Genomic DNA, 15,505 nt, shown 5'->3' with positions numbered 1-15,505 from the left:
GAGAAGGAGTTCTTTTTTACGGTTGTGAAAGAAACCTGCGTGTGTCTCATTTGTGGGGCGACCGTAGCACAGGATTTTCAAGGTGCTATTGGAGGAGATGTCAGCTGAATATGGTGAACTGCTGCTACACACAGAAATCCGATGGCTCAGCAGAGGACGAGTTTTATTTCGTTTTTTGTCACTTTTGGGTGAAATCAAAGAGTTCATGCAGTCCAAAGGCGAAGACGTCTCACTGCTAGAAGACACAGAGTGGACCCTTGACCTTGCATTTTTGACGGACATTACTGGGAAACTAAACGTCTTGAACTGCGAGCTGCAAGGCAAAGGTAAAACTGTTGTTGATATGATAAGTGCTTTAAATGCATTTAAAGCCAAGATGAACATTTTCTCTGTGGATTTACAGAGAAAAAAGTGCTGCACTTTCCCTCTGTGCAGTTGGTGCTGAAAAACAATGCTTCTGCATCTGACACATTTGACAAAGTTGCAGAAAAGTACTGTGAAGTCATAAACAGACTTGGGCAAGAGTTTGAGAATAGGTTTTGTGATCTTGATCAGCTTGAGCCATGTGTGTCATTCATTTCCAATCCTTTCATGAATGTGGACACAACATACTTTGCTGAGAAACTAAGTGCAACATTCAACTTGGATGCTGGACAGGTGGAGATGGAAATCATAACATTGCAAAATGACCTACACCTCAAAGTTTACCAGACTGCACCAAACTTTTGGTCCCTTGTTGACACAGAGAAGTACAGTGGTGTATGCACAGCAGCTATGAAGGTTGCCAGCCTGTTTGGTTCAACCTATCTCTGTGAATCAGCGTTTTCTGACATGAACTTCATCAAGAACAAACACAGAACATGCCTCACTGATGCACATCTGAAAGATGCACTCACAGTTGCAGTTTCAAGTTACACACCAGATTACAGTGCACTGGTGAACAGCATGCAATGCCAGTCTTCTCACTAATAAAGAAACCAATGCCAGATGTTAGTGGCAACATGGCAGTGTCATGGCAAAGTTTAATTAAAATATTGAGGAATTGTGTTCAATTTAAAAGTGTGTTCATGACATATAAGTTATAATTTTGTTAAAAATGCAGCAGATTTGGTCATGAGTTCAAAATGTGACAAGATTTATTTAAAAATATGTAAGTTGATTTTTCTTTAACATTACATAATAACTTTTTGAAACATGGTGCAACATAGTTCATGATTTGCTAAAAAAATGTTTGTGAATGGCTAGTGAAAATTGGACATTTTTCCTATGAAATGTAGTGATGTAAGTGATTATCTAAAAATGTGACAATTACTGAGATTAAAAGAGATAAAGTGCTGAATATTGATATGTTTCCCACCTTGTTTTCATTGCTAATTATTGGGAGAAACCATTAACATGATCAGTGTCTTCTCATAGATGAGTATCATTAATCATTATTGATAATGTATAACTAAAGGCAAACTGAGTAAATTTGTTATTTCAGAAGAGCGTGTCAAACTGGTGCCCTTTGTATGACTCAGTACCCATGAAGTAGCTCTCAGTTTCAAAAAGGTTGGTGACCCCTGTCCTAGACCAAGACATGCAACACTATTACATTTCAAAAAGTGTAAAATGAAAAGGCAGACACTGAATATGACCTGTTTCAGTAAGCTGATGATTTTTATACAATCCTTGCGTTGTTTTTGACTAAAATCTTTTTTTTTTTTTTTTTTAAAGCCTGTCATGTATGGCAATTTTCGCACATGGAATGATGATCCGAATGCACTGATCTACCAAACATATTTGCTTTTACAAGAACAGCTCTATAAGTTTTCTATAGGCTATTCTTGTTAATGTTTGCATTTTTATTTTTTATTTAGTTATTTATGCCAGGCCTGACAGGCAATAAGGAAAGGGATGGAAAAGAGGGATGAAAAAGAGAGAGAAAAAAAAGGGGGGGGGGCAAAAGGGAAAAAGGAAAGAAAAAAATACTTGAAATTATATATATATATATATATATATATATATATATATAAAAAATATATAAAAATATATAAAAATATACATACATACACACATACATACACACACACACACACACACACACACACACACACACATAAATGGCTTACAAAAGTCTTCAAAAAAAGTTCACCCCTTGAACTTTTCCATATTTTGTCACATTACAACCACAAACAAATATATTTCACTGAAAATAAAAAACTGAAAAGTGTGGTGTGCAAAAGTATTCAGCCCCCTTTTCTCTGAGTGCAACCAATTGCATTCAGAAGTTGTCTGATGACTGCTAATGACTAAAAAGAGTCCACCTGTGTGTCATCTAATCTCAATACAAATACAGCTGCTCCGTGATGGCCTCAGAGGTTGGTTAAGAGAATATTGGGGAGTAAACAGCATCATGAAGTCCAAAGAACACAGCAGACAGGTCAGGAATAAGTTTGGAGAAGTTTAAAGCAGGCTTGGGCTATAAGAAGATTTCCCAAGCTTTGAACATCTCACGGAGCACTGTTCAATCCATTATCCATGGAATGGAAAGAGTATGGCACAACTGTAAACCTACCAAGACAAGGCCGTCCACCTAAACTTACAGGCCGAACAAGGAGAGCACTGATCAGAGATGCAGCCAAGAGGCCCATGGTGACTCTGGACCAAATGCAGAGATCCACAGCTCAGGTGGGGGAATCTGTCCACAGGACAACTATTAGTCGTGCACTGCACAAATGTGGTCTTTATGGAAGAGTGGCAAGAAGAAAGCCATTGTTAAAAGAAAACCATAAAAAGTCCCGTTTGCAGTTTGCCAAAAGCCATGTTGGGGACACAGCAAACATGTGGAACAAGATGCTTTGGTCAGATGATACCAAAATTGAACTTTTTGGCCAAAATGCAAAATGCTATGTGTGGCGGAGAATTAACACTACACATCACTCTGAACACACCATCCCCACTGTCAAATATGGTGGTGGCAGCATCACGTGCTGGGGCTGCTTCTCTTCAGCAGGGACAGAGAAGTTGGTCAGAGTTGATGGGAAGATGGATGGAGCCAAATACAGGGCGATCTTGGAAGAAAACCTGTTGGAGTCTGCAAAAGACTTGAGACTGGGGCAGAGGTTCACCTTCCAGCAGGACAACGACCCTAAACATAAAGCCAGGGCTACAATGGAATGGTTTAAAACCAAACCTATTCATGTGTTAGAATGGCCGAGTCAAAGTCCAGACCTAAACCCAATCGAGAATTTGTGGCAAGATCTGAAAACTGCTGTTCACAAACGCTCCCCATCTAATCTGACTGAGCTTGAGCTGTTTTGCAAAGAAGAATGGGCAAAAATTTCAGTCACTAGATGTGCAAAGCTGGTGGAGACATACCCTAAAAGACTTGCAGCTGTAATTGCAGCAAAAGGTGGTTCCACAAAGTATTGACTCAGGGGGGCTGAATACTTTTGCACACCGCACTTTTCAGTTTTTTTATTTGTGAGAATCATGTATGATTTTCATTCCACTTCACAATTGTACACCACTTTGTGTTGGTCTTTTCACATTAAATTCCAGTGAAATATATTTATGTTTGTGGTTGTAATGTGACTTTTGCAAGCCACTATATTTTTTATTTTTATTTATATATATATATATATATATATATATATATATATATATATATATATATATATATATATATATAAAATCTTTCATCCTCTCGTTCTTCTCTAAGATAAGCAATTTCAACATAGGTAGTGTGCACAAAGACACCGCAGGCTAAATGGCTGTTTCATGATGGCCTATTTCTCAGAGAGCCCCATGCCTCCCATTTTTGTGATGGATGCTTTTAGACATCCTTCCCTCCTCCCCTCACTTTTTCTTGCTGCACAGACGAGGACAGTTCCCAGTGTGTGTTTGGATGCCACAGTGTGCCACACAGTTGCCAGCTGGCATTATTTTAATTCACAGGCCCACACCGAGGAAAAAATTAAGCATAGGAAAGTCAAAGACTTGTTTACACACGACCTTTGTGCTGTTGTTTTCAAATGTTATGGTTATTAAGTCATCACAGCACAGAGTACAAGATGAAGAAGTAAAACAAACAATGGTGGTTTGGGGTTAGGCATCATGATGCCCTGTGGGGAACAGAATGCATCATTGCTACACTGATGAGAGAAGTGCCATGCTGTATGATGGTAAATGGATGAGAATGACCTCCAACCAAGGATGAAAAGTAAGGTGAAAGTCAGGGCTTTGTCTCTGGTTTGATGGAGGCCCCTTGGTTTAAGTGAATGGAAATCTTAAAACTGCAGTATAGAGGTGCTCGTCATAAAATTAGAATATCATGAAAAAGTTGATTTATTTCAGTAATTCCGTTCAAAAAGTAAAACTTGTATATTTTATTCATTACACACAGACTGTTAAATTTCAAGTGTTTATTTCTTTTCATTTTGATGATTATAACTGACAACTAATGAAAACCCCTAATTCAGTATCTCAATATTGAAGACACCTGGTACCACACTCTAATCACCTATTTAACTCAAAACACCTGCAAAGACCTTTAAATGGTCTCTCAGTCTAGTTCTCTAGGCTACACAATCATGGGGAAGACTGCTGACTTGACAGTTGTCCAAAAGACAACCACTGACACTGTGCACAAGGAGGGCGAGACACAAAAGGTCATTGCTAAAGAGGCTGGCTGTTCACAGAGCTCTGTGTCCAAGCACATTGATAGAGAGGTGAAGGGAAGGAAAAGATGGGGTAGAAAAAGGTGTACAAGCAATAGGGATAAACGCACCCTGGAGAGGAATGTGGAACAAAACCCATTCAAAAGTGTGGGGGAGATTAACAGAGTGCACTGCAGCTGGAGTCAGTGCTTCAATAACCACCACACACAGACATATGCAGACATGGGTTTCAGCTGTCACAGTTCTTGTGGCAAGCCACTCTTGAACAAGAGACGACGTCAGGAGCATCTCGCCTGGGCTAAAGACAAAAAGGACTGGACTGCTGCAGAGTGCTCCAAAGTTATGTTCTCTGATCAAAGTAAATTTTACAATTTACAATTTTCCTTTGGAAATCAAGGTCCCAGAGTCTGGAGGAAGAGAGGAGAGGCACAGAATCCACGTTGCTTGAGGTCCAGTGTAAAGTTTCCACAGTCAGTGATGGTTTGGGATGCCATGTCATCTGCTGGTGTTGGTCCACTGTGTTTTCTCAGGTCCAAGGTCAACACAGCCGTCTACCAGGAAATTTTAGAGCACTTCATGCTTCCTGCTGCTGACCAACTTTATGGAGATGCAGATTTCATTTCCCATGAAAAGATATACTTAAATATCTGTAGGAATGTGAGCGGTGTACTCACTTTTGTGATACACTGTAGATGGATCATGAAAAGGTGGTGAAATGAGGGCCTTAGTGGTCGCAACCTTCTCTAAGAAGAAGTGAAGGAATCGATCACAAATTTCACTGGAAGCTTCCAAATGGACAGTGAAGGAATATTCATGGTATATGCCACATATATATCTTACGTACATTAACTTGCCTGAGAAATTTGTTTTTGATTGGAAGATAAACATAACTGATTAAAAATACAGAAGCTTATAATGTTCCGTGTCATCATGAACTTTGTGTTCTGACTGTACAATGAACCACACTGATGGAGACTACACAATGATAGAAATGGAGACTTCGAGGTCATCCTGTTGTTGAAATTCTCTGTTTTCCACATTCTGGTTTGTATAATGATGTAACCAAGATAGATAAGCTGTGACTATATGAAACTGTAAGCTGAATTAGAATGTGCCAGTACTTTGTGCCATCTCACACGGGCATGGCATGCAGTCTGGTCCAGATTAATCTGTAAACTGTTTGAAATGGCTTGATTAAATTTAATAGTTGGACTCCTTATTCCGTTGTTTTGTGTCATTCCTGTTCGACAAATGAACACGCAAAAACCTAAAGGCTTAAGCAGCACACACTCTTATTATTTAAATTCCTTCAACAGGTTCATGAACATTTAGTTCACCATTTCAAAATAAACCTACAACCTGTCCTTTTTCCACCTCTGTTCAGCTTTCCTGCACTCCTGTCTAATGGCACGGGTATATTCATTTAACCATGGCTCCGATCTGGGCTTTACTTGCCTGGTTTTTAATGGAGCTACAGAGTCCAGGCCAGTTTGGCAAATAGAATTAAACTGAAGGGTCAGCTCCTCAGTACTGGGTTTGCAATCACTTCATGGGCAAAAGCAGTGGAGAAATGAACGGTGGAGGAAGGTTTAAAAGCAAGGAAGCGCCGTACAGGAGCGCATTTTTTTAGCAGGTTGACAGAGAAGAACAAAATCAAATAAAACAGGCATATGATCTGAGAACACTGCATCATTGCAAATTAAAAACAGATAAACCAAAAGATAAAACAACATTCAATGTGTGCCCATGTTCCCGAGTGGGACCATTTACAGACTGAATTAGATTGAGTCCACTAAATCTAAATAATCCTTCACCGGATGTTTCTCGGGACAACAAACATGAATATTAAAATCCCCCACCATTAAAACTTGGTCAAATCTCGGCATGATTTCAGCCAAGAGATCAGAGAAGTCACTTAAAAAGTCTCTATTATACTTCGGTGGACAGTAAACCATGCGCAGAACAGCGCAGGAGAGTGGCCCAACTCGAAAAAAATCAATTCAAAGCTGAAGCATGAAAATGGAGAAGACAACTGCTTACAGTCAAAGACTGATTTGAAAACAGTTGCTATGTCTCCACCACGGCCCGAGGACCATGGAGAATTGAAGTACAAGCAGTCAGGGGGCAGCAGTTCAGAAAAGGCACTGGACTCACCAGGAGAGATCCAGGTTTCAGTCACGCAGAGGAAATCCAGTCCATGGGAAAGAAATCCTTTATGATAAAAGTTTGTTCGTTACAGAATTCCTTCCTGATGGCATCCAGATCCAAAACCGCAGTAGCGAGGGAAGTGCTCGCCAAAGGCCATAAATTCTAGAAGTTCACTCCTCATCAGCGCAGGTGTAGTGGGCAGGAGTGCAGAGGTGGAATAGTCTGATCCGGGCCAACAACAGGTACCAACCAGGAGTTGACAGGGAACAGGGAGCACCACGAAACAAAAAGATGAGGAGCCGGTTTATTTTGGGCTAGGAAAGCACTGGAAGAGCAGTCCAAACAGAGCTTTAACTTCACCAACCATCCACCGCATTTACCCCGACTTCTGCGATGCTTCCTTCAGTGAGCTGGGCCTGGAGGTCAGTAGAGAAAAGGCATGGGAAAAGGATCACGTCCTTTGTGGTGGTCCTGCCCAAGTTTTACAGCAAACCGACAAAGCTCCAGAAGTGTTGGACGATCATACACCAGTAGCAACTTGACATTGAGCGATAGATAGCCCGCTGTACACATTGGCTCCATCTTGGAAAAGTGCTCCTGCCTGAAACAGGCAGTTGTTCCAGTCTGCGGCCGTAGCGATGTTTAGCTTTTTTCACCGCTCTGTGGACATTGTATGAGGCAGCCTTGCAGTCCTCCATGTTTCAAGAAGCAAGCCCAGAGTTGTAGGCAGCGGTGCATGACCGATTTATCCTCCCATGGCTTCTGGTTGGGAAAAGTCCTGATGGTCTTCCTAAGTGAAGTGTCATCATCAACTTTCCCAATAAATCCCACAACCGTTTTCATAAACTCCTCAATGTCTCTGCCTGCGCTGCTGCAAAACATGTCCCAGTCAGTCAGTCTCTGTTTGGTCAGTCCACCATAGCCTCTTTCCCACTGACAGGGTTCCAGAGCCGGTGCCTTTATTTGAACCGTTAGGCGGGTTTTCCACCGTGGAAGCACACGGTGCTCGGCTGAAAAACGGGTTCAACTCCAGCCCCGCAAACTAGGTTGTCTCGAACCAAGAACGCATGACGAAAGCGGCAGAAGGACGTGACTCTGCCATCTCAACATCAGGTTTTCAACCATAATACATGTGTATTACATGAGAAAAGCGAAGCGATTTTCACAGCTGTGAATTATGTTGGGCTCGAAGGCTGAACTTGCTGCTTTGTATCAGTTCATATCACAGATAAAAGGACACAAAGTGCGTACTTGTCGTCTTGCTCTAATCGCTGTCTGTGTTTACCTCTATGCTGCACACAGATGCTGCAGTAGTTTGGTTTGGACCGTAAAACGTATTTGCAGCACAAGAAAGGGGAGCGTGTTCTCCCACGTTTGTGCGCTTCGGCTTCCGTTTCCAGACGAGGACCCGCCCACACTCATACATAAAAGGAGCAGTTCATAGAAATGTGGTGGAAACGCGGGCCCGTTCTTAAGTGTTTCGCCGGTTCATTGAAACCAGCACCAGTACTGGCACGAGCACCGGCTCCTCGGCAGTGGAAAGCAGCACGTATCACCTCTCTCACAGTAGGGGGTTCCTGCCTGAGCCTTTGTTTGTATTTCGGCATGAGAAGGACAGAGGTATGATCAGACTAACCAATGGGGGGAAGAGGCTTTGCTTTGTAGCCTTCTTTGAATGGAGAGTAGCAGTGGTCTAGAGTCCTCTCTCCTCTGGTGGGGCAGTCAATGTGCTGAGTAAACTCCGGTATGACCTTTTTTCAAGTTTGCATTGTTAAAGTCCCTGGCTATGATGAGACCCGCATCATGCTGGTTAGCCTGATAGGTGGAAATGGCCTCAGGTAGCCTGGATAATGCAGTATCCATGTCTGCCTGGGGTGGGATATGGACAGCGCTGAAGATGACTGAAGTGAACTCGCAGGGCAGGTAGTGGGGGCAACATTTCAGGGTTAGGTGCTTCAGGTTAGGTGAACAGGATTGTTTCAACATTCTAATTGTCACACCAGGTATTAATCATTAGGCACACACCTCCTCCTCTTGATTTCCCAGACTTGCTCATTCTGTCCATGTGATGAACTCTGAAGAACTCCGCTGGCTGTGGTCCAGTATGAGGGGGGGGTCAGCCATGTTTCCATGAGACAAATGATGCTACAGTCCCGTATGTCTGTATCCTGTAAGGAACTCAGGAACCCTAGGTTTGCCCAGCTTGTTATCCAATGACTGGACATTAGCCAGCAGGATGCTTGGCAGAGGCGTTAGGTGTGCTCTACATCTCAGCCTCTCTCTTACGCCGGCTCTTTTCGCTCAGGGCCTTGTGCGTGACCTGGGGGCCCCACACCCTCCTTTGTCTGAGCTGGCCCACTGGCACAGGATGTCCTGGGGCCAAGCCGGGTCGAGAGAAAAAGGTCTCAGAATACAGCCAGAGAACAGTCAGATGTTCCAAAGAGTCCGTATGTCATATGTGATATGACACAGAGCTGGCGAAAACTAATATATACAAACAAATTGTCGGAGCAGGTACGATGGCTGCTGACCTCACCAGCGCCATCTTAAAACTATGCCATTGCTGCCGTCTTGACTGTCATAACAGCTCAAGCATTCAGCAACAAAACTGGGTCTGTCTAACATAACAGACCCAGTTTTGTCTTCTAACATAACAAACGACCCAAAACATACGTTGCTCCTGGTGAAGAACGACCTCAGAAGACCAAAGTGAATATTATTGCCGGACCTGCATAATGATTGAATCCCACTGAAAATCTGTGGGGTTAACTGAAGACCTCCATGCCAGAAGATCATCAAATCTGGAGCAGCTTGAGAGATTTGCCAATGAAGAATGCACTGGGGTTGCTGAGGAGATGTAAAAAGAAGATGACTGCAGGCTGTTATTGACAGGTCACGCGATTTGTTTGTGAAACACTTTAAATGTTATCATTTTTTAATTTTTTAATTAATCTATTAAAGAATCAGAAGAAATTACATGTAAATGTAAATTACATGTAAATGTGAGCAAACCTTGATGAGGGAAAGACATGCCTTCTCAGCAGCTGCCTGTGGCACCCTCCCCAGAAGAGCACTGCTCTAAGCTAAACCTAACAATTTTATACTGCCACTATCTACATGTAAACAGAGTCTGGGTGCTGTGAGTTGGCCTTTGTCATTTGGTCTTGTCCAAGCTGGTTTTTCATGACCCAGATTCCTCTCATCAGCAATAAAGCCAAAAAGCACATCTTCTCTCCTGATGTTTTAATTTAATCAATACAGAGCAATCTTGTCCAGATTAATGAGAGAACATGTTCAGTACTGTGGCTGAACCTCCAAAATAAGATGCACTGAGACTGAGAAGTTAGAGAGCAACAGAAAGAAAGTGCCAGACTGTCTAATGTATTATTTAAATGCTTATTATTTGGTTGATCCACTGTTTATTAATAAACTTACTGGAGTTTACTTTTAACATTGGTCATTTTACTCATTGAGTAAAAAATAATCCCTAACATTATCCAGCAAAAAGGATACACTAGCAATCGGGGGGCTCATAATTTTGCCCTTGGTAGTTTTTGTTTTCTGTGAAATAATTTTTGTTTCTGAGTGCAACATAAAATGCTCATGTTTGGAAAAGCTATGTTAAAAATTGCTTGCTTTTTTTAACAGCACTATCCTCATATATATGCTGCTGCTGCATGTCATTACCTTTTATCTACTCTCGCCTGTATTCTTTTTTTGTTGTTGTTTTTGGTCCTGTTTATTGTCCTTGGTCTCTGTATGCTCCCCTCACCCTCACCCCCCACCCCACTCCCAACTGACTGTAGCAGATGGAGGCCCTAAGACTGATTCTGTTAGACGTCTCTTCCTGTTTAAAAGGAGTTCTTCCTCCCCACCACAAAAAGAGCTTGTCCAGAGAGTATCTTATGATTGCTGGGGTTTTCTTTATAATATTGTAGGATCTTTACCTTATGATATAAAACCTCTTGGGATGACTTTTGAGAACTGGCTCAAAATAAATAAGACTAAATTAACTAACACATCAGTGCTGGATCTCACAAATGCTGTAATCCATTTCTAATATAAAATACAATATTAAGATTTTTTTGATTATATTACTCTGTCTAGCTAAGCATTTATAAATGTAAACACACACTTGTAGAAGGTATGTAAAATTTTTAACCATACACTTGAAAAATAAAATAAACAAATAAATAACACACTAATTCAAACTTTTGACAAACAGCAAACCATGTTATATTTTTTGTACCCAAAAATAAATAAATTAGGACTACTAACTAAACAACAATACTTGTAAAGCTTTCCAGAAAAGAAGTTTGATAATTATAAACCTCAACAGAAGTATATACATTATCTGGTGGCAAATGTCCACTGAGGATTTATATACCACAGGACATGACAGTCCAAATTCTGTACTGAACACACGAGGGCAAAGTGTCTATATGTTTTAAAGTGTGTATATCTGTCATAAAGACACACAATAGACTGGAGACAAGTGTCCTTCTGTCCCCTTCGCCAGTAATAAATAGGGACTTTATTTTAAATTTACTATAGCTACCTCTAAAAGGGGAAAAAGATACAACAATCCATTCTACATCAGATTACACTTCTTTTCTAATCTCCATCAAAGCAAACTCCCCTTCACTACCTCTCCTATCTGTCAAGGGCAAAAAACAAACAAACAAACAAAAAAAAACCAAACAAACAACAACAACCAAAAAAAAAAAACACAGCAGTCCAGATTTTTAGGACATTACACACTTGATTTATGAACTTCCTGGGGCAGGAGCTAACAAATCATTGTGTCAGAGAGAATCACTGTGTGTGAGAAAACTATTCTCATAAAATTTCACTAAACACCAATTGATTCATATATCTGACATAGTTCATCTGTTATTTGTATGAGAATTGAAAAGTTGGATGGCTGTGTGTACGAATTATTTTCTGTATGTCTCCGTTTTACAACAGAGAGAGAGAAGTGTTCCAGTACTAATGTTCTTTTTGTCCATGAAGATGTGATCAGAGTCATTTAGGATGGCTTCTGTGGTGGTAAGACAGTAGCTCTACAAGCTTCTTTGACATTGGCATACAGCAGAACAAGGGTTTTATTTTCTCTGGTAGGACAGTCAACAAATTGTGTGAATCAAGTCAGGTGAGAGGAGAGAGAAACGTGATTGAAGTCTCCTGAAATTATGAAAAGTTAGAGAACTTCAGGGAGAACTTCACATGGAACTTTGGCTGTTTTCTTTGGTGGAATGCAAACAAGTTTTGTTATGATATGACTGAATTCTCTTGGTACATAATATAGTCACACACCAACTACCAATAATTCAATATCAGTACAACACATCTTCTCCTTGACAGTGCAGGATTACACCACCTCTGGTTCACAAATAAGCCCAGACCCCAACCTTTTTCTTGCCACTAGATTTAGCACCTCTTTCTGATTGTATGAGGGTGAAACCACGTAGATCCTCTTTAGATACTGAGATGCTTTTATTCAACCATGTTTCAGTAAAACACATGAGACTGCAGTGACGTATACTTTCTGAGTTTTCACCAATATCTCCAGCTCATCACTTTTCCTGGGTAGAGGGTGACATTTCCCATGATGACAGTTAGCAGAAAGGGTTTATATCTCCACTTTAACGCCTTCACCTTTGCACCAGTAACCACAAAAACACCTCTTTATGTCAGCTGGAATAGAATGGTTTCTTCTTCTTTGTTTCATTTCAATAAAAAAAGCTCTTCTCTTGAGTAAACTCTTCTCCCCACAGAAGTATCCAACAGTAGCAAAAAACAAAAAACAAAAAAAACAAAAATCAGCAAAAATAAATCTGAGAAAAGATCAGAGCTACCAGACTTTGCTGCTACCAGTTTAAGTGCATGTTCTAGAATACGTCACATTCCTCCTAAGGGATCCCAAAGTGGTACCAAGAGTAGCACGAGATAAGAATATTATCTCACCAGTGAGTTCTGGGCAAAAACTGATACAGGAAATCTTACATACCCCATGTAATAAATCTTTACAATGCAACACATCTGTCCAACATTTTATTGCCATTTTAAATTGTGTTTTGCTTTGTTGATTTTGAAATGTTTTGCTTGGTATATATTATTAATAATAATAATAATAATAATAATAATAATAATAATAATATTACCTGCTGCATAAAATATTTATCTTATTTTATTTTATGATCCCTCAGCTCCTGTTCTTCTTTCCCATCATTGCTTGGGGCATTAACTATCCCTTTCTCCCAGAGGGAGAAATCCACTGTTTTCTGACCTCAAACTTGCATGTTCTAACTCTCATCCCAGCTGCTTCACATACTGCTGCCAAGCGGTCATGCACATGCTGAAGGTCACATTCTGATGTAGCCAACAGCAGCACATGTTCTGCAAAAACCAAGGATGCCATCCCGAGGCTTTGAAAACAAAAGGTGACCTTGAAAACCTGTCCACAAATATCACATTTTGTTTTATAATAAATAGGATTAAAAGATTAGGTTGTCTGTGGCAATAATCGAGATCAGGTGATCAAGACATCATGAGCAATCTACTGAGGGACTTAATTATTCAGAACAAATTTTGATATGGACATTTGTCAAGACTGTCCATCAGTATGCTGGACAAACAGACAATTCACAAACCATCCCATCCCTAAGTGCCAAAAAAAAAAAAAAAAAACTGGCAGACTACTACCTAATGGTACAGACTACAAGAAACAATAACCTCCTTGCACATTTATATCCAAACTAATGTTTTCAAAACTACATGAAAAAAATTCATCTTATTTAACACAACCCTCCAAACTGACCTATGTGGTTGTTTTCTGATATAAAGTGTTGGCAAGATGACATTACTGATGAAGATGTTTTTTGTTTTTCTATTCCAGCACCTCAATAATTTTGATAAACTGATGTTTTTCAAATTAAAAAGCACATCTCTCTCTGGCTCACACACACACGCACGCACGCACACACAGTGTTTACAGAATTAGGTCAACATGAGCAACACATGCACACACAGCCTGAATGAAAAAAAAAACTGAAATGACAACAAATGGGAATCAATAGAGCTAATATGATGCCATTTTTTAAGAGGCAGAGACTGGCTAAATGCCACAATATAAGCAGGTAATTTGTTTCCTGGCCACAGACTTTTGCTGCTCACACCTTTTTTTCCCTTATTTTACAGCTGTACAAAGCACTGAGCTCATGGCCAGCTGCAGTGAACACAGAGCCATGACAAAAATGGGAAAATAGCTCGACAAGTAAGGCTGTAGTGTAGAAAGCATAAATACCAATAATGAAATGCCAAGGGACTTAACTATGTTATGTATATAAACACACAAGCTAGACACAAGCATGGAGACACATTCATAAGACAAGATGACACCTCTGGGCCTGCAGCTAGCAACCATGAGCAAAAACTGCTGATGTTAGGGAAAAATTGTGCATGTATGTATTGTGTGTTGTGATATGTACAATGATTTTTTTTCACTGTGAAGCACTTTGTAACTTTGCGTTTGAAAAAGTGACATACATCTCAAATTATTGTTGTTATTATTATTACGATAACCACCACCACTGAATGCCTAACAGGATATGTCATATCCTGTTAAATGTTGATCCAAACAAGGATATTATCAACCTTCATTAATCCTAGAACACTAACATGAGTTTTCTAACACTATCACCCAACTTTATTGTTCTAGGGTTAATCATACAAATAATGTATCAGGTAAAAAAAACAAAAACATCTAACATCTGCTGTTCCGGATCCTCAAATGTCCTGGTATTTGTAATATCTCTGACTTTTGGGTTATTGTATTGAACATTTCTAGAGCTATTTTTACACACTTCAAAGTATACTGATCATTTTCAGTAATTATGAGATCATCACTGGAAAACGTTTCAACATTCAACATTGTGGGAAATATTCTTGAAAGACTCACTTGTTACAGCAAACACATCAGATTGGAACCTTGATCATTTAAAACGATTAGATTTAGCTAAATATCTATATTTCTCACAGCATACTAGAAAAAGACCGACATGTTTGTTCAGGCCTCACTAATCTGTGACTCGTTAATGCAAATCATTCTTCCCTTTTCATCTTATGTGAATGTCCAATAAAAAATTACTACAAATGTCATCAGCCATGATTTAGAAAGAAAATTCCAGTGATCACAGTCCATGCCCAGAGAGTTCACTGCAGCATTGAGTGCAACAAGCATTTACAGAGGTAGATAACCGTATGTGTAGCAGACAAGGACACAAATTTAAGACATTGAGAAAGAGTACGGTGGGAGACAAAGCTGTTGGCATTTTCTGGCACTCTATGCACGACTGAAGAGTCCAACAATCGGCCCACCCAAAGATATTAGCATAGCACCGACACTGTCAGTGGGTGTCAGCTGAACAGCTGGTGTGGCATTCACTCACACAAAGCATCTAATCCTGAATAACACACTAACCTGATAGCAGTGTCAGTCTGCTGTGCATGAGTGGTCACATACAGTGCAGTGTATGCATCCTTGTATATTCAAGGGAGGCATTGTATTTGACATTTTCTAATGACACTGCAGTTTACTGACTTAAAAACAGATTGGCACAGACCTGCAGGGTATGCGCAAGGAACTTACCTGTGGTCGAGTGCAGACTTTCCAAACTCCAATAGCGAGACAGGAC

General features: G+C 40.2%; 1 protein-coding gene across 4 annotated transcripts in view; it reads right to left on the bottom strand.

The window, feature by feature from the left end:
• Window positions 1-15,505, bottom strand: part of LOC115799372 (Rho guanine nucleotide exchange factor (GEF) 4) — a 186,080-nt gene that overhangs the window by 106,251 nt on the left and 64,324 nt on the right. For 3 of the 4 annotated variants that reach the window (XM_030756495.1, XM_030756494.1, XM_030756496.1), the window contains exon 1: window positions 15,460-15,505. This exon is cut by the window's right edge. The exons of the other annotated variant lie outside the window; for it this stretch is intronic. In XM_030756495.1, coding sequence (XP_030612355.1) covers window positions 15,460-15,505 — 46 coding nt within the window. The remainder of the gene's footprint in view (window positions 1-15,459) is intronic. 4 annotated transcript variants of the gene reach the window in all.

Source organism: Archocentrus centrarchus, chromosome 20 (assembly GCF_007364275.1).
Source record: "Archocentrus centrarchus isolate MPI-CPG fArcCen1 chromosome 20, fArcCen1, whole genome shotgun sequence".
In the NCBI taxonomy this organism is placed as follows: domain Eukaryota; kingdom Metazoa; phylum Chordata; class Actinopteri; order Cichliformes; family Cichlidae; genus Archocentrus; species Archocentrus centrarchus.
The sequence above is the reverse complement of the archived record's forward strand: the minus strand, read 5'-3'. Positions and strand labels throughout refer to the sequence as shown.